Below are 20,603 nucleotides of genomic sequence, written 5' to 3' on the forward strand. Positions count from 1 at the left end.
ATCAAATATCATTACCAAATTCAATCAGTCTACAGTAAACTTAGTCTCGGCATTGCACGCCTAACACTAAGACTAAGGACACTTAAACTGAAATGCCATGAAATGCAACCACAGCGATAAATGGATCAACTACGTTAAAACCATGTTAGATAACATTGGTATATCCAGTTTGTGGCATTATTAAGATATCGATCAAAAGTGCTGTCCAGCATAGAATTTCAAATCTATCGTGTCAATTGCTTAACAGACCCATAACATCTCCTCGAATGCTGTTATCTATGGATGTATGAAATCTGATTTTCATATTTCTTTACTGAAACGTAAACTGGGAAGAAACAATATATATATTATAATATTTTAATCAAATTTATAACCACCAACCATAAGTTATCCACTGGAACAGGTCGCTTAGGAAAATATTCCCTCAAATAACCGAGTTTGCCCATCAAGTCCTCCCAAGTCGCAGATTAGTTTCATTACTTATTTCATAACAATACATTTACTGCTTCCAGAAATATACATTTAAAGAAATGTTCTGTAAACAATCCTAACTATTAACCTGTTTGAGTGGCAGTTTACAAGTTTGTCTGTACAAATAGGACAAATTGTTATGGATAACAGCTTCTTTATTGCGTGAGTGCGACGTTTCGATACAGATTCTTGTACCCTTAAAAGCAGGAATGATACATGAAATGAAGGATATATATATATATATATATACACTAAAATTTAATTATAACAATCAGATAACATACATACATACATACATACATACATACATACATACATACATACATACATACATACATACATACATACATACATACATACATACATACATACATACATACATACATACATACATACATACATACATACATACATACATACATACATACATACATACATACATACATACATACATACATACATACATACATACATACATACATACATACATACATACATACATACATACATACATACATACATACATACACTAAAATTTAATCATAACAATCAGATAACATAATATACAAAGAAAACACAATTGACAAAGGGAGCAACATAATGCCATGATTGGTGAAGCAGGAAGCTGTAGGAGCTAGTCAGTACACAAAGGATAGTTAACGGAAGCCAAACATGTACAAGTAAATGAGTTACAATGAAGAATGAGATGTCTATACAATAGATTGGGCTTGGTAGAGGAGTGCATCATAAGCAGATGGAATGAAGTATCCTTGGTATTCGGTGACCTTGCGTTTGATGAAGTCCGTCTGGTTGTTGGCTAGGATTGTGATGTCAGACCACTCTGTGTAATGATTAGGGTTTTCTTCGATGTGGTGCGAGATGGCTGATTGCTGTCCAAATTGGTAACAGAGGTGCAATGTTCTTTAACTCGGGTTTTGATGGGTCGTGATGTTTCACCAATGAAGCTTTATCCACAGTCACAGTTTAATTTTATTGATATTACATTTCGGTTAGTTGTTGACAGTGAGCATTTTCATGACATTTGGTTGCTGCCCGACAACATCTCAAAGTTAATCATATTAATCTGATCACTTTCATTTTGACTTTTGTGTATTGGTAAAGTGTGTATAACTTTTTTTTAACATATTTTTGCTTTTAAAAATAATAAAAATGGCCGCCATTTTGCCCGCCATCTTGAACTGACGTGTGTTGCCTTCTCGGCAGTTAAATTTACATAAAAATTAATACCGAATGTGTCCAATTTACATCCAATGTTGATACTTTTGATGTTTTTGACACTTGTCTCCTCTAGGGTGGTGACTTGGGAACAAAACTAGTAATTTTGTATGGTCATGTCGTGGTAATATAATGTTTTACAGCTTGTTCTTTGAGACAGGGGATTTTATATACAATTAGCGATTCTCCGACTTTTCATGGAAATGTGTGATGGTGATTTATTTATTGAATGTTTACATTAGTCTTGCAATTAGAATCAGTTGTTTTTGTTTCCTGTTTACTACTAGAGTGACAGCACGTTGTATGGAATTGTTTCATATTATCCAGAATTCAAAGTGGGTGCCAAGATGGCCGACATTGTAGTTTTACTACTTATACATAGCAGAGGACTAAATGTGTCCTGATCTATAAAACAAACAATTTGTTTGGTGTCAGTATAGAAAAAAAAATTTCAATGTTATTGTTAATAAGAGCTTCACATTCCTAAAATATTTGATGAAATAACATTATCCAAAGTATTAGAAAACTGTGTCTAAGCTCTTGTTGTAGCTATTCAAAGTGGTCTGTCAGATAACTCTTAACCACTTTTGATACATTCAGAAGCTTACAATTAACTCTTCTCTTCACTTTCTTTCATATCATATGTTACATCATGTCAGAACTGGAGTCCTCTAAAAGCTAAAGCTGTTCGGGCAACAATCACCTGCCATACAAAAAGGCATGTCTCTGTGCACAATAACTCAGTTCATCTGCATTGACATAGATCTCTCTGCTGGCATACTGACTTTTATTGCATTTACTCTATGTCAGTTCAACCAATCCATGGGGAGCAGAATCTCTCGACATCAGAACACCAGGAAAAGGATAAGCTGACCACCACAAATGCTCCAACCATGGTCAAGTGGTGAAGGAATATGACTTGCTGCAGATACTGTTTCCAAACATGCACTTGGTAGTTTCCTTGCTCAATATGATATTCTAGACTGCTAGTGGGCGCTTTTCATTTAATGTCTTGTCTCATCTACAGACGTCACTGGATTGTTTGGTACATACATTGAAGGGTCAAGTTCTGCCCCCAGGACGATGGTATCCACGTTCCTAACAGTAAAGATAACGAACAGGTTAATGTTTCATATCACTGATACTTACTACATAGATAATGAATATCAAACGTATATGCTTTTTCGTGAGAAAACCACCTGAAACACAAGTTGTAACTTGTCCATGAAGTGTCTTCTCGGCAGTCGTCCTGCCTCTGGGGGACTTCAGGGTCCAATTCTGCCCCCAGGACGATGGTATCCACGTTCCTAATAGTAAAGATAACGAACAGGTTAATGTTTCATATCACTGATACTTACTACATAGATAATGAATATCAAACGTATATGCTTTTTTGAGAGAAAAACGTTGTAACCTGAAACACAAGTTGTAACTTTGCAGTATACGTCATGGTAAACAAGGTTGCATTGCATTTTATGTTTTCTTCAAAAGAGTGTTTGAAAAAAACAGTTGCTTGCGTAAGCGACGCTTCTACTAAAAAAGGCAAAGAACACTTCCCACACAGATTATGACTGCGTTAGTGTACTTTTTACAATATATAAGCTATATCACGATGAGCAACAACAAATATATGCTTCACACATCATTCCCATATGGGGAGTGTCATGAGCGAACGCTTTAACCATTCGGTTATTCGACGATCCCCATAGATTTAAATGCAAAAAAATATGTCGGGGCGTGAAAACAATATTTAATCTAAATATTAAATTGAAATATTTAAATACTTTAGCAGCAGGTTGCCGCGCAGTCGGCCAGTACACTGACTCTCAAAGTGACCATCCGGGACTTGCTTTGTCTCGAGCTACCTACTGAAGGACGGAATGGTGGGTTAACACTAAGTTATACTATCTATAGATAGCATCGTACAGGGCATGCACGAAGGGGGCCCTATCTACACTAACCCCTAATCTACCAGTCAAGTGCAGTCAGCATTGGGTCTACTGGGGGTGCTGAAAAGACTGGGGCCACAGAGTGTGCCACCCCTAAACTAGCTGGGTTGCTGTAACAACCATCCTGACTGTACAATCAGGCCCTAGCACCGAACCTATTCCATGCACGCTCGGCGGGGGGCTACGCGGAGAGCAGACGTACTATGGCAATATTCCAACGACGGGACTCAGAAGTGGGCGTGAGCCATAGTATTTAAGTGGGGACTCGAACACTGGGACTCGAACACTGGCACTGAACGTGACGTGCCAACACTTGAAAACTAGGCTACACTACCACTCCGTTTACATCCAGACACCAGTATCAACCTTTCCCATCTATACCTAAATGGCTGCATACTGTGAGAGAATGAGCACGCACTGTATATTAAACAAACATTCATGAGCACGCATATTTTCTTCAAAATATATTTGGAAACACCTGCCTGTCTGGTCCTCGGTCGCCCTTCCGAAGAATACTTGAAGTCGTCCTATCTCTACAGGATCTCAAGACTCTCTGTCCCCACGACGAATATTTCACATCACTGGGAGTCGGTGCTCAGACTCCAAGCGGGCTTTAGTCACTGGAGCTGGAAACGACAAAGGGCAAACCAGCCACCTTACGCAACCTAGTCCCAGTCGCCGAACCCGAAACAAAGGGTTAAAGCTATTGAAACACCTCAATCACAAGGGTTTGCACAGAGACATGTTTTCTGATTTAGCGTGAGCCAAGAAAGACTTATTTATGTAAGACAATATCATTAAAACATAATCAACGGCCACTACAATACAGGTATGACGCAGTGTAAATTTAAAATTACAAGTTAAACCCAAAGTGACATAGGTGTATGGATCATTCAATACAAATGAATTAAAACAAACTTTCGTCCGTGGGTGGGAATGTTGTAAACTATGATGTGCTCATCGCATTCGTGACTCACTCGTGTTATCCTGCGGTTACAGTCTGTTTGCCGTGAAAACGTACCAATGAATGTCTCTTTAAACAAAACATAAATCGAATAAAGTGAAATTAAGATTGCAAATTCTTATAATTTTACCTTGCCAATTGAACATTTAATTTTCAGAATTTTATTCATCTTGTTATGACAGTTGTTTAACAAACGATCGTAATTATAAATCACTCTCTTTGTTTGTATTACAAGGGGGTATGCACAATAAATAAAACGCCGAGAAGAAGTTGGGTTGGTCTAAGTTAACGCTCATCACGTACCGCACGCACTCTTGTTTCACTGATCTAACTGCTGCGCTTACCCCCTTGCAATACAAACCAGTAATAACGATTTGAATCTATGATCGTTTGTTGAATAACTTTTATCCTAACTTGAATAAAATTCTAAAACTTAAATTTTCAATTGGCAAGATAAAATTACGTGGATTCGAAATATTTATTTCACTATGTCTGGTTTACTTTTTGTGTAAAGTGAGAAGTCATCTCAACATCGGACACCACCATCCCATTCACCAATACATGGCGCACCACCACCGGCATTACATGGGTACACCACAACATCCACCATTGCATGGGGCACCACCACCGCATGCACCACTACATATAGACACCACAGCCACCGACACAACATGGGATGCAACACAGCCACAATTAATTACGACACAACTACATCCACCTCTACACCACTGGAACACCCAAACAACATCTATCACTGTATGCATGTCATCATCAAGATATGGTGCTATGGTGGCCACTGAATTGTTTTAGCCCATCATGTTTCGTGGTGGGTTTGTTCATCCTTTCCTTGTGCAAACTAGTTCTAAAGATGTGTTGTGATGCGACATACATCCTGGAAAGACAAAGTAGGATAATACATTTTGAATGAATTAAATCTCTCGATATGGATGAATTTGAAGTTAAAGGAATATGCATTTGAAACAACAATTTTGACACCTAGGTGATTTACAAAGTACATATGATATACTCCCAGGTTTGAGATATCCTAAAAACAACAACAATATAACTTTAAACACACGACACGTTTTATTGATAACAGTACTTCTTTTTTATTCTTTATACTACGTTTCAGGGCTAATTCTTGCTCCTAGTCAGCTATTTTTTACAGATGATAAGATATTATATTTACTAGCCATTGTTTAGAATACAGCTTGGCTACATTTTCAGGTACATGCTCTTTTGCTGAATCAGCTGTAACGTAGATACAAGTCTTGGTGTGGATGCATCTTCCAGTCATCATACACTGTAGGTTAAACACTTGTGGATTTAGATCTGGCTTTACATAATCGTAGATAGTTTATGTGTTTATTCTGATTTGCATCTAAATGATCGTAGATTGTACATTTATGGATTAAATATGGTATTGAATAATCGTACATTGCTTTTGCGTGTATTAAGATCTTGTTGCAGACAATAGGACATATAAATTAATACATGTTTTATATGATTGTATCAAATTCCTATTTATTCCCTTAAAATTTAAAGATATTCTTGTGAAATTCCGGCTTTTTAATGACATTTCTTGTGTCTTGTTTCGGGGAAGGGCACATTCGGTAGACTGGATGAACTGCACAAAATGAGGACATAATAATGTAGGACTTCACTAAACGTGAGAATCCTTGAGAATGGCTTTAAAACTAACACTTTGGGGGATCGATCCTACACTAATTGTCAAAACGCTTCACTCACTCACTCACCCAGCTATTCTGGACGTTGGGATTTGATGGCTGCGTTGTATGCGTATATAATCTGGAACATTCTCTGACTTTGTCTGATATTACACTGAAGTGTTTTGACCTGTTTCCGAAGTGTGTTAATAAGACGCTGCCAGGTGTAATGAAGATGTAATCTGGAACAGTGACGAACGGAATCTCCATACTTCAAGCTTAACGGGGATGTATGCACACATAATATAGTTGGACATCAGTTGCAACACTTTTGTACACAGTTTCCACCAGGTCAACTCCGATCGCAGACAGGCGAAACTCGACCGCATTATGTTCTTAGTTACTTTGGTATTCCGTGCAAATATTCCCAGATCCAAATGAATTGTTCTTAAGAAGTTTGTAGTACATTTGTACTCGGTTCTGAAAGAGCGCAATAGATGTCCATCAAGTTCTACTCTTTCTGCTTTTATGTAAGTCTCACACAGGTCTTACTATGTCAACACAGTGTGCATTACGACATGACACGGTAGGGTATACAGAGATGCGTTTTTAACATGTTCTCCATTTGGGATAAAAGATTCTGCCTGTTAAACATGAACAAATTTGCAGCTGTCAACATGCTGAATGCTTATTTGCTGGAATTTCTATTGGAAGCAGAACAAGAATACAATGGGTTGGTAGAGCAATAAAGGATGAAACGAACAAGAACTTGTTGGGTGAGAAACTGCCTTTAACCTGAGAGGTGAACAGATGTGGAACATTTCATCAACTGACTGAGGATCTCCTCCTTGATGATCTTGAGTCCTACAATTTCTTGAGAATCACCCCACTCAGATTTGATGAAATTCGTGAATGCATCACCCCTTCATTAAATAAGATGTCTTTCTTGGTCCACCCTCATGTTTCTGTGAAGGCATGGTGATGTCGATGTTTCCATCTTGAAACTGATAACGGAAATAGAATGGGCTGGGTACTTACAGAAATCAAACCAGGGCATGTTTGCTGTTACCACTGCACACGCTAGAATCAGAGTGAGAATGTAGTGTGAACGGGAAGAGGTGTCTGAATACGACCTGGTTGAGTTAAGAAAGAGTTAGAGCTGGGTAGTGCATGTTAAAAAAGTGGTAGGTCTAATCCAGAACGGATATAAACTGACTAAAGACGGGTTTGAACTGCTTGAAAACGTTGTTCACATGGGGTTAAGGCGCATTTCTTCCCAGCCCAGGTAATACCAACTGTCTGGGGATCGGATACAGATGAAATAGACATACTGACAGCTGGTTATGATCAAACGAGCATTGTAAATTATATAATCATTAGACGTTCTATCCCGTTCAATCTATTTTTACAGTTATTGTTAAGACAGGTCAGGACGTCCTAAGAACTACAAGTGTACCTTGGTGTGCCTCAGGCCTACCAACAGGTAACATGGCCCGACCAACAGAACTCCATCGTTCGTTCGTTCGTATGTGCGACAATGAGCCATTGTAAAAGGAACACTAGAAATGTCAATGTGCTAATCAGGATTGATGGGAAAATCCATTCAGTCTTCCAAATGAATGACGTGCCATGTCTGTATCTTATGAACATTGCGAGTGGAGTTGTTGTCTCAAAGGATATAATTCACAGCTTCGTGCATGTTGAACAGAGCAAAAGGATTAATATATGTAGTCAGCGGAACTCTTCCAAGACAAACTTTTGGTCACCTTTACATCGATTGAACCTGAAACTGAAAATCTCCTCTTCTACATTGATTCCCAAAAAGTCTATAAAGCCCAGCGATGAGAAGCTCCACACAACAAATGGGTCACAATGTTCACGAAACATCTTTACGTCTTTACATCTTGTGGACAGGTTTCTAATGCAATGTATGTACCGAATACTTTAGTAATGCTTGTAGATGAAGTATTGACAAAAACTCACACCAACATCCAATAGTCTAAAACGTCTTATTGAGAGAGTTAACCACAATGTGCATGTGTGGATACAACCAATCATGAAGATTCCTTCACTAGTTGGCCCTGGTTGGAGCATTTGTGATGGGCAGCTTATCCTTTTTCTGATGTCTAGAGATCCTGCACCCCGTGGATTGGTTGAACTGACGCCGAGTAGATGCAAAAGGTCAGCATGCCAGCTGAGAGATCTATGTCAATGCAGATGAGCTGAGTTATTGTGCACAGAGACATGTCTTTTTGTATGGCAGGTGATTGTTGCCCGAACAGCTTTGGCTTGACTCCAATTCTGACATGATGTAACATATGATATGAAAGAAAGTGAAGAGAAGAGTTAATTGTAAGCTTCTGAATGTTTCAAAAGTGATTAAGAGTTATCTGACAGACCACTTTGAATAGCTACAACAAGGCCGAAGTTATCATTTCTCAATCAAAGGAGCCCTAGCAACATTAAAAGAGTGTTATATCAATACGTTTATCCATAGAAAGTAACCTGGAAAAAAATTGTAGGGGGAAGCTGTACCCTGCTTCCCCGACCCTGTACAGCCAGAGATTTGACTCAGTTATCGGCCTTGAAGCATAGTTTTCTAACTCTTTGGATGATGTTATTTCATCAACTATTTTAGGCAAATGACGCTTTCATAAACCATACCATTGAAATTTTGTTCTTTTTCGATACTGTATAAAGTAATTGACATCAAATGAATTGTTTGTTTACGTATCAGTACAAACTTAGTCCGCTGCTATGTATAAGTAGTAAAACTACTGTTGTAACATATGATACGAAAGAAAGTTAAGAGGAGAGTTAATTGTAAGCTTCTGAATGTATCAAAAGTGGTTAAGAGTTATCTGACAGACCACTTTGAATAGCTACAACAAGAGCTTAGACACAGTTTTCTAATACTTTGGATAATGTTCTTTCTTCAAATATTTTAGGAATGTGAAGCTCTTATTAACAATAACATTGAAATTTTTTTTCTATACTGTGTTAAAGATTTGACACCAAATAAATTGTTTGTTTTATAGATCAGGACACATTTAGTCCTCTGCTATGTATAAGCTGTAAAACTACAATGTCGGCCATCTTGGCACCCATTTTGAATTCTGGATAATATGAAACAATTCCATATAACGTGCTGTCACTAACAGAAGACCCGTGAAGGTCCCGGGGTAGAATAGGCCTTCAGCAACCCATGCTTGCCATAAAAGGCGACTGTGCTTGTCGTAAGCGGCGACTAACGGGATCGGGTGGTCAGGCTCGCTGACTTGGTTGACACATGTCATCGGTTCCCAATTGCGCAGATCGATGCTCATGTTGTTGATCACTGGATTGTCGGGTCCAGACTCGATTATTTACAGACCGCCGCCATATGGTAGGAATATTGCGTAAAACTAAACTCGCTCACTCACTCATTCACTAAAAGTAAACAGGAGACAAAAGCAACTGATTCTAATTGCAAGAATACGAAATCCTATTTCTAGGCCCCTTTATAAATTCTCCTCCTGGACTAGGAAGGTTTGAAGGATACTGTTTCTAGAGCCTTATCTTCCACGTCGGTCATATAAATTTCCGTTAGGATAGGGGATGGTGGGGAGCCCATAGTTAGTCAATGGATTTGATGATATATAGCATCGCCCCAGGTGAAATAGGTGGAGTTGATGCAGGCGGAGGTGAGGCTGTTCATAGAGTCGGTAGAGAGGCTGGTGTTGAGGGGTTGCTGAAGCTTGTCAGTTCTGTGGCGTAGTGCCCGATCCTAACTATTATAAAACATCAGCCCTGTTTGAAAGACAAAATGTAAAGCTAATTACGAAATTTATTTTATGTATGTAAATTTATTTTTTTTCATAATGTCTGTCAATATGACATGATTAGTTTATCCATACATAATTGTTTCAAGATTTCAAGACATTTGTTTGTCTCATATGTGATATAGTTTTGAAATATCCCCCCATGATGCTTTGTGTGTATCTGCAGCCTTAAGGCAATTAAAAACATGATTGATTGGTAACTGCAGTGGAGTAACTAGGGGCCGGACAGTGATCCCGGACACTTCAAGGAACACGTCTGGACAAAGGGCTTAGGAAGAGAAGATCCACTGAGCTACCTACGTGGGCGGAACTATTAAACCAGCATGGGTGGCGCGCATGTAAATCAATGGACACTATCCAGGGCAAAACTACCTGACGTAATGAAGGCATCACCCAGGCTGTTGCTGCTCAGAGATCATTCTGCATTACGTGAATCTCGGATATCTCGCACATAATCTAGGCAGGAAGGATATGCATGGTTGAGTATACTTATATGTTGGTTGATAGGTTTAACTGAATTTTTATATCAAGTCTTTGAAGGGCATTTAGAAGTGAAATGCATAAGAATGACGATTTTATGGATATCAACTTCTTTATATGAGAACACAACGTTTCGGAGTTAATGCTGGGCTATCCAAAGCAGTATCTTATTCCCAAAAGTCTTCACTTCATTACGATCCCCACAATAAAATGCTAAATACTTAAGGATTACACAAACTACACAGAGGACTCTCGGCCCTACCAATTTTAAATAAATATACATTTGTTTCAAGTGTTCTAAATTTTATATTGAAACCGGTGTAATTTTTGTGCCTTGTATAGCTTTGAAAGCTTTTATCTTAAAAGATAAATGTTTGGTCAGTCAAATGTTTCAAAGATAATTAACAGATGGGTTAACAGCATAGTAACACCTTTGTGGAAAATTCACAATTATAAAGTCATTATTTGTATCCAAACTGAATTATATTTTCCTCACATTGCCCCATCCTCCTGGACATTTCTTAATGGAACTGAATAAGTTTTTGTTTTTTTGTTGTTTTTGTTTGAGATAATAAAAGAGATGGGATTAAAAGAGAAACCTTGTGCAAGCCGGTCTCTGAAGGAGGGCCAGGTATGGTTGATATTCATTCTTATATAAAATCTCGAAAATTGTCTTAGATACGAAAATTATTTACAAATGAGAATAGTAAATGGATACCGATTTCTTTTGGTTACAACACCATAAATGTTATAATTTATTTATTTACAGAGATGTCCTCCCGAAGACCCTCATAAAACAAAAAAGAACCATTTTCGGAAAGATTCTCTGTTACAAAAGTATGTATTATCATGGCATAACACAAGTAATTAATATTCTAAACGATGGTAATACTTTTATGTCCTTCATAGAGTTTAAGCAATGTTAAAATGTGACTTTTAATTTTGGGGAATATCATTATTTTACTTCATATTCCCTTCTTTCAAATATTTCATTAAATCACAGCTTCAATGACAATAAGATACAGATATTCCTCAGCGCCCCTCATGAGATTGACAGCTGTAATTCCAGGGAAAGACGATGTCCCTGTGGCGTTTACCACCGGGATCTCGGGGACCTGACGCAATGTACGGAAACCCTCGTGATACTGAGCTCTCTCTTGTTTTACTCAACTGTCACGGGGAAACAATCTGTTAGGTTGAATAATTCTTGCATACATGCATGACATCATTTAATGTCCTCAACATAACATTTACTTGTCACCATTTCACTTTTATATACTTGTGACTCGTAACACATCAGTCCCTGCATGTGACAGATGAGGATGTTGATGATAACGACGACGACGACGACGATGATGACGATGATGATGATGATGATCGTGATGATGATGATCATCATGATGATTTAGAGATTTAACGCTTTCCGACAAATTGCGGGTTTCGTACTCGGATGAGACTGAGGTGACTTGCTGTTCTTATATTTGGTGTAGTAGGTATACTATACATGGCAGGTACTCAACCGTAAAATGGCGGTCCAGAGCAGTGAGACGAGAGCGGAGGGTTTATTGATATTTTATAGCTCTACATTGCTGATCAATGAACGACCATACACATATTTTGCGAGCGATTAACAGGACAAAAGACGTTAAAGGTAACTATCAGTTCAGACAATGTGCACAGTTCCTATTGCAAAACATGCATACAAAATAATAAAACGTTTAAATTGATTTAAATTGATATCCTTCTTAATACTTTACCTACACAATTTGCATCGGCCACCTTTCCAACGCACTGTTTAAGCGTCAAGCGTCTACGATCCGTTGTTTCGTCTAGTCGATAATCCCTATTCGTTGCAGGTAGCCGCATTCCCACTTTTAAAAGCAGCTTTTGTTTGGGTGTTGTTGTGAGACGAGAGAAGCCCGCCGGCGTTCAATTTCTTTCAGAGCACTTGGCAATTGTCATCATGTGATTTTACCTCGCAGGATCCTCTTCAGCCACGGAGCTTGTTCGGGATGTCAATTCTGAAGGTAATTTTGCATTTCTGTATTTATTTCACAAAAACTCTGTTTTGACAGATTGCAAGACTGAACTGACGTGGTGTCGGGTTCGATCTAGCCAAGACTTGCAAGCTTGGGCCTGTCATCCAGATACTATACAGCGAAGAAAGGCTGGGTAAATGGTCCCCTGATAGCGTGCGTGATAAGCTTAATGGCTCAACGCATAAAACTACAATAAATGTATTTACAATATTGACTTGTTACAGTGTGGAGAGAACGAAATATTCATCATACTTATTTTAAGTATGGGAAACGGGTTATTTCGTTTCCTATATTAAGCAAATTTCGAAATATTCGTTTGTGCGGAGAACCCACTGTCATGCTGCCCGTACTATTTTAAAACGGTCATAGCCGTTATCGGTACTTCAACTTTAATCTGGCGGAACAATGATAGTATTGGGGTATTGGTTTTTATCAGGGAAACCCAGCTAAACGGAGAATTTCACTGGTAACTAGGGACGCTTACGGTTAGAAACGCGTCTCGCCAGACGTTCGTTGCTGCAAGTGTAATTAGAGAAAGGTGACCCAAGCGGCGATTTAATCCCTTCATGCGTAGACTGCTCATTCACCGATAGCTTTAATTGGGGGACATTGTTGTTTGAATGATCCAGTTACACTTTTGTTTCGGCGATAATGGAAAGTTTTACACACATGAAATGTGTGTTTGTGATAGAGAGAATGGTGCTGTTAGGCTGATCAGCTCATTTGACACATGTCTGCTGACAGGTGGGGAAATGACAAGATGAAATTGACACCTAGCAACGCCCTCCGCTCCATCTATGTTATAAGAACATGAACACCATCAAGGTATTCCATGTTTGGTGCTTGTGTATTGTCCTTCCCTTCTCCTGGTGATTGTTTTCACTGATCACAAGTCTACATCCCATGGTTGTCACCTGCTTATGTATTAAACACTATCACATCCTTGCTTGTTTTAACAGTTAATCAGAATTAATTTCACATGATGCTTCCTAACTGTTTTGCTGTTACTGGGCCTAATCAATGTGTAAACTATTTTCCAGATATATTTATGACATCTACCATAGGTTAATGGTTTGGGGTATAATAGTAAGGTGATAATTGATTGTAGTATGTTTATGTGTTTGATGTACTGTATAATTCCCCTCACAAGTATCCAGGCTTTGTTGGAGGATGTTGGAAACTGAAACTATTTCTCATACTTATTGTCAGATTGTTTTTGCAGTCCTTCCCCCCTTGAGTTGACAAATGCATAATAACCCCCTAAATCATGGTTGTTTTCAAGGAATCATCCAAACAATAGGAGCTGATACACACCATCATGACAAAGAAGGAGGTAGAATTTGGCATTTTTGAAACTGTTTTCTTGTAGTCTGACACAACAGCTTTTGCCTTGTCACTTCCAGATGTCAGTTTTATGTCCATTGTTACACAGTGTTTGCATGTCACACATTAACATTCACACAGCCTGTTTTTCTTCATTTATGCACAAGTTTCTTAATACTTCAGATTTTTCTGTCTTTGATGTCCACTGTTAATGTTTAAACTTGCCAAATCTGAAAAAATTAAGTTCTGTGATGATGTTCTCCTCCAGTCTAATGGGAGAATAATAGCTTATATCACACACAGATGTTCAACATTGTTTGTCAAGATACAGATTGTTTATACACAGTTGCAGAGTGTTATCAATTGATGTACTCATTCATTTGCTGGTGTCTATGACCCAAATTAGATTTAGAGAGAAAAATATATTCAAAAGTATTATTGTATTACACCAAATATATATAAAATGAATGTCCTTTTTAACACCAATAAGCTAGGAACTTTAAGAAAACTTTCAATCTTCTGTAAAATAATTATGGAGCTATTTAAGAAATAACTTCAATAACATATATGTACCTTCTCTCAGTGTACACTGTATCTTTCATACATTTTGTATATAATTTGTACATATGTAAACACTATTCGTGTACCTCTTATGCTGCAGTTTTGCAGCCTGAGTGAAAATAAAAGTTCAGTTCAGTATAAGTGTAAGTTACGATCACAATGATTCAGCTCCTCTAGTGTATGCTACACAGTGAGAGTATTTCAGCTTGAACATGTTTGAAGTGTCTATACTCCACGTGGTTTATGAACAGTCTGTTTGTTGGGCATCTCATATGGTAATGACATGAACTGAAACACTTTTGTATTATAATTCCTGACTTCTGATGTCTGTTTCTCCTTTAGCCTGGTCAGTCAAGTGAGTGAGTGAGTTTAGTTTTACGCTGCACACAGCAATATTACAGCTGTATGGTGGCGGTCTGAAAATAATCGAGTCTGGACCAGACAATCCAGTGATCAACAACTTGAGCATCGATCTACGCAACTGGGAACCAATGATATGTGCCAACCAAGTCAGCAAGCCTAACCACCCGATCCCGTTAGTCGCCTCTTACGACAAGCATAGTCACCTTTTATGGCAAGCATGGGTTGCTGAGGGCCAATTCTACCCCGGGACCTTCACGGGTACAGTCAGTCAAGTCATATCTGCTACACGCTGATGGTTCTCAAGCTGTTCTCAAGATAGATGCTGTGTAGACGACATGTTGTCTGTTAACAAGAGGAACTGCAGATTGCATCTGTATCAGTATAGGGGAAAACGATGCTATAATGTCTGCTGATTAATTCTTATTACATAAATTTCATGGCTCATTATTTGAAACATAGTCTGTTAAAATATTGTTCAACTTGCTGGTTTAACTTCTTTGAATGGCATTTCAGAAGTTGGGGAGTACAAGATTGACAAACTTCATGGATAACAACTTCTGTATTATGATGATGCAACGCTTCGGTACAGATTCTTGCACCGTTGTCAAGCAGGAATGGTTCACATAAATAACTAGCAATCAAAGTCAACACTAGCCTATGTATGTTCACTTAGAATCAGGATGACACTAGAATCTGGCTTCCACCTGCCCCGTGGTTCACTTAAATAACCAGCAATCAAAGCCAACACTAGTCTCTGTATGTTCACTCATAGGCTTATTGTGGCAGAAATGGGGCTGAGCAGCAAAGAGAAGGTTGGAGCATAGACTAGTGTTGGCTTTGATTGCTAGTTATTTATGTGAACCACGGGGCAGGTGGAAGCCAGATTCTAGTTTCATCCTGACTCTAGTGAACATACATAGACTGGTGTTGGCGTTGATTGCTAGTTATTTATGTGAACCACGGGGCAGGTGGAAGCCAGATTCTAGAGTCATCCTGATTCTAAGTGAACATACATAGACTAGTGTTGGCGTTGATTGCTAGTTATTTATGTGAACCACGGGGCAGGTGGAAGCCAGATTCTAGAGTCATCCTGATTCTAAGTGAACAGACATAGGCCAGTGTTGGCTTTGATTGCTGGTTATTTATGTGAACCACGGGGCAGGTGGCAGCCAGATTCTAGTTTCATCCTGACTCTAAGTGAACATACATAGACTAGTGTTGGCGTTGATTGCTAGTTATTTATGTGAACCACGGGGCAGGTGGAAGCCAGATTCTAGTTTCATCCTGACTTTAAGTGAACATACATAGGCTAGTGTTAGCTTTGATTGCTAGTTATTTAAGTGAACCACGGGCAGGTGGAAGCCAGACATTCTACCTTTTGGTGATTGTGGGAAATAACTGAACAGTATTGGTTGTGGACAGGTGAATAATAATGTGGTATGTTTGAGTAAAAGTAAATCACAGTTTCGGGATTGCAGGAGTGTAATTGGGTGTATATGTATAGTCAGTATTTTACAATATGTTCCATTTAGCTTTGCATTTTAGCTGCTTCTGTGTTTCAAGAAAATAAATCTAGTTTTCTGCAACCTTAAAATGAGAGCCATAATCTTGGCTAACTTACTAGGTACTTTTTCAGTGTTATGAATAGGATTGGATATGCATAATTGATTAGTGACTAATCCCCCACCCAGAAAAAGTTATAGAGTTGTCAGGGATCAAGGGAATCACAAATTCACACTGTAAGGGATCGATTGAATCACAAATTCACACTGTAAGGGATTGAGGGAATCACAGATTCACATTGTGAGGGATTGAGGGTATCACAGAGTGAAACCCACTGTGCAGGCACTGGTCCTTACCTAGGAGATAACACAGCCCTCTTGTCAACTGGACATTGACAATTTTATTGACAGCCTATATCTATTTGAGCTCTTCCCTTGCTCTGACAGTCAACATAATCCTCAGTGATATCACCCCGCAGCGCTGTGATCATCCCTATTGTTGTCTTAATGCACTCATGTTTCAATCCTAATAATTTGGAGATGTTGATCTAGAGCATGTTTAATGTCACTTATATTGATGTTTATATTGTTGTAACTCGCAGGTCACCATGAATGACTCTTAACACAGGATAAGAGGTAACAATTAATATGGATTTGGTCACAGACACACACAAGAGACTAGGTGATTTACACACTGTGTTTGCTATTTGGAGTTGCTGACCTGGACTCTATCAGTTGGGGTTATCGAGGGCATAGTGTTATGGAAAACCTCATGTGCCCAACTGTGTCAAGGATGTTATGTATGTAAACCATCCTATTTCTATAAATCTAACTGTGAACTTTAAGGTGAACATATCTACTTAAAATTGTATTGGTTCACTGAACATATTGAAATGATACTGCAAGCTATATTAAAATAAACCCATGTTTGAACAATCAGAATTAGGACTGTAGTCATGGTATAATTACCTCTGATAATTGTTCAATGAATTTAGATGTTTATATTATGATATTGTTTACCAGTGACCTAATACAGTTACTTGGACTGCGTGACCATTGTTATTGCATTGTCTGCTGGCCCTATGTTTATCATAGTAATCAGATGTTTACTGTCTGTAACATATCTTGTCTATGCATTGTCTGCTGGCCCTATGTTTATTATAGGAATTAGATGTTTACTGTCTGTAGCATATCTAGTCTATGCATTGTCTGCTGGCTCAATGTTTATCATAGGAATCAGATGTTTACTGTCTGTGACATGTGTGTAGATGTCTGTCTGTATCACATTTGTGTGAGATATGACTTAACACTATATTTGTTAGGATTTCAGTGATGCTGAGCTATCCAGTAGTGTTACCATGGTGACACAATTGCCATCTATCAAATGAAAGTCTAAATAAAGTGTGCACCCCCTTTTCTCAATAATGTGTCCTTCCCCCCCGCACTCCCTCCCCCCATCACATGCACACTTCCTCACTGTATCCACCCCTGTAGAATGATGGTATCTATATGTTATCAGAACTTTGTAAGACTAACACCAACTCTTATACTACTATGTTCTGGTTTCCAGTGCTATGAGTTCAGAAATGTCCTTTTGATCATGTTCACCAAACATGCAACATATGTCATATTTGGGATTTCACTTTCTCAGTAAAGTACAAATTCTAGTACTTTTTTGGTTGAGTCCCATCCGGGATTCGAACCCGCACCCTCAGAGTCAGGCACCTAATCGCCAGCACACAAAGTCAGCCACCTAATCCGCTCAGCCACGGTGACTTCCACAAAAATGAAAGTCGGACAACTGATAGTCTAGACTGCATACTTTGTGTACCCCTCTGATAAGTGTGAATTGGCACGGCTCCCATGGCCGAAAGCTATGATTACACGATGCCATTTAGAAAGTGGTCAGATGCAACATATGTCATATTTGTGATTTCACTTTCTGAGTAAAGTACAAATTCTAATACTTTTTTGGTTGAGTACCATCCAGGATTCAAATCCCGGTGAGTAGGTGCCTGACTCTGAGGGTGCGGGTTCGAATCCCGGATGGGACTCAACCAAGAAAGTACTAGAATTTGTACTTTACTGAGAAAGCAAAATCCCAAGTATGACATATGTTGCATTTGACTACTTTCTAAATGGCTTTTTGTAATCATTCACCAAACATGTCTCCACCCACAAACAATAACGCTTGAGTTGTTAGTGTGAAAAGTGTACTGTGTTAATGTATTACAGATTGAAAACTTATAAACTACATAGGAAAGGGTTATTTTCAGATAGTGACATTCTTTATGGCATTTATGGTCTTTTAACAGATTGATATCATAGCATCATTTGAGCATGTATTGGTCTGCAGTTTCAGCAAACATCATATCTTACACTCACGACTCCTAGCATGGTGACAGAGTACATGTGAGGATTTACAATACTACGTTTGTTTCCCAAGCTGAAGCCCACATCCACTTTAGACTGTATTGAGCTGTGGTATTTATGTACTCTTCTCCCTTTCACTACAACCTTCAGGCCAGGATTCCTGACAGGCTTTGTTTGTACTACTTGCGATGTAAGTGTTTTCTTAATCATAAGTGTATTGTTGTTTGTGATTTGATTGACAGGTATATTTGAACTGGGCCAATTCTGTCCTGAGTGAGGTGGGACACTATGTGGAGGGAGTGTCTGCCGTGCAAGATGGCCGCGTGCTGTGTGACCTCATCGACATCCTCACTAACTCAGCTGGACTGGTTGACAAGGTTCAGGTGAGAAATAGTGGCTCATTATGCCGGAGCTTCCATGTACAGTATCAGGGCAAGACTGTGAGTGAAACCTGGTTCCACATAAGGAATAAATACTGACACAATACAGGTATTTATGTATACACTGCCTATAAAGTACAATCACTATATGTATACCTTCCCCATAAAGTACAGGCACTCTATGGATAGCCTCCCTATAAACTACTGGCACTCTATGTATACCCTCACTATAAAGTACAGGCACTCTATGTATACCCTCCTTATAAAGTACAGACGCTCTATGTATACCCTCCCGATAAAGTACAGGCACTCTGTGTATACCCTTCCTATAATGTACATGCACTCTATGTATACCCTTCCTATAAAGTACAGGCACTCTATGTTTACCCTGCCTATAAATTATGGGCACTCTATGTATACCCTTCCTATAAAGTACAGGCACTCTGTATATACCCTCCTATAAAGTACAGGCCCTCTATGTATACCCTCACTATAAAGTACAGGCACTGAGACTATGTATACCCTCCCTATGAAGTACAAGCACTCTATATATACCCTCCCTTATAGGGATGCATGCACTGGCACTGGTGAGACTGTGAAGTGGGTGACCCTATGGGAAGACTGTGAAGTGGGTGACCCTATGGGGAGACTGCGAGGTGGGTGACCCTATGGGGAGACTGTGAAGTGGATGACCCTATGGGGAGACTGTGAAGTGGGCGACCCTATGGGGAGACTGTGAAGTGGGTGACCCTATGGAGAAACTGACATGTAAATGATGTAATGCCTGGAAAAAAGTAGTATTTCTGCTGCTGATGTTAGCATACTTTTGTCGCAGTACTCTTTGCTGTTATATCACCTACAATGATTTTATCAGGTTGGTATTTTGATCTGCAGTTTTAGTGCAAACACTTGATCTGTTTTATTGGGATAAGTGCTTATGGGCTTACTTATTCATATTGAGGGATTTGTCTGAACGTGTCTCAAGAAATCCCACCACAAACTAATGATAAGTCCATGAGTAAATGTGCCTGTTAAAGTAATGTTATCTTGGAGACACTGTTTGCTGATTTATTGCCATGCCATGGTAGATTTATTGTGTGCACAGTCGGACAATGAAACTTGATTTTAGGATTACAACTAATCATTTCTGGACTGGAGTGGACTTGAGTTCACTAGTAGTCAAAGCAGCCCAAATGTGCTCAATGAATGAGCAGTTCTTAGACTTGGGTGTGAGGCAGCCGTGAATGTTTGTATTTATATCTGGAGTGCAGGATTGCTTTATCTCCACTGCCATTGTGTGGCTTGTTCAAGTGAGTGTGGATTGGTAGTGGTATGTGGAGCTGTCATTATTCAGAGGCACCCAGGCATTCGTACTTGCCTTGACACCTCCCAACACCTACAGACATGACAGGTGCTTGCTAATAATATACAGCATGTCAACAAGTATGTTCTGTGTTTGTCATTGAATAAGCTG

The 20,603-nt window shown here is 38.9% G+C and overlaps 1 protein-coding gene across 1 annotated transcript in view; it reads left to right on the forward strand.

Annotated features, from left to right (window-relative positions):
* The first annotated feature begins 12,464 nt into the window (after positions 1-12,464).
* The window catches only part of LOC137284150 (serine-rich adhesin for platelets-like), a 57,389-nt gene continuing 49,250 nt past the window's right edge, over positions 12,465-20,603 (forward strand). Inside the window, exons 1-2 of the mRNA XM_067815839.1 lie at positions 12,465-12,615; positions 18,992-19,132. Coding sequence (XP_067671940.1) covers positions 12,601-12,615; positions 18,992-19,132 — 156 coding nt within the window. The 5' untranslated portion in view covers positions 12,465-12,600. The remainder of the gene's footprint in view (positions 12,616-18,991; positions 19,133-20,603) is intronic.

Source organism: Haliotis asinina, chromosome 5, assembly GCF_037392515.1.
Source record: "Haliotis asinina isolate JCU_RB_2024 chromosome 5, JCU_Hal_asi_v2, whole genome shotgun sequence".
Lineage (NCBI taxonomy): Eukaryota > Metazoa > Mollusca > Gastropoda > Lepetellida > Haliotidae > Haliotis > Haliotis asinina.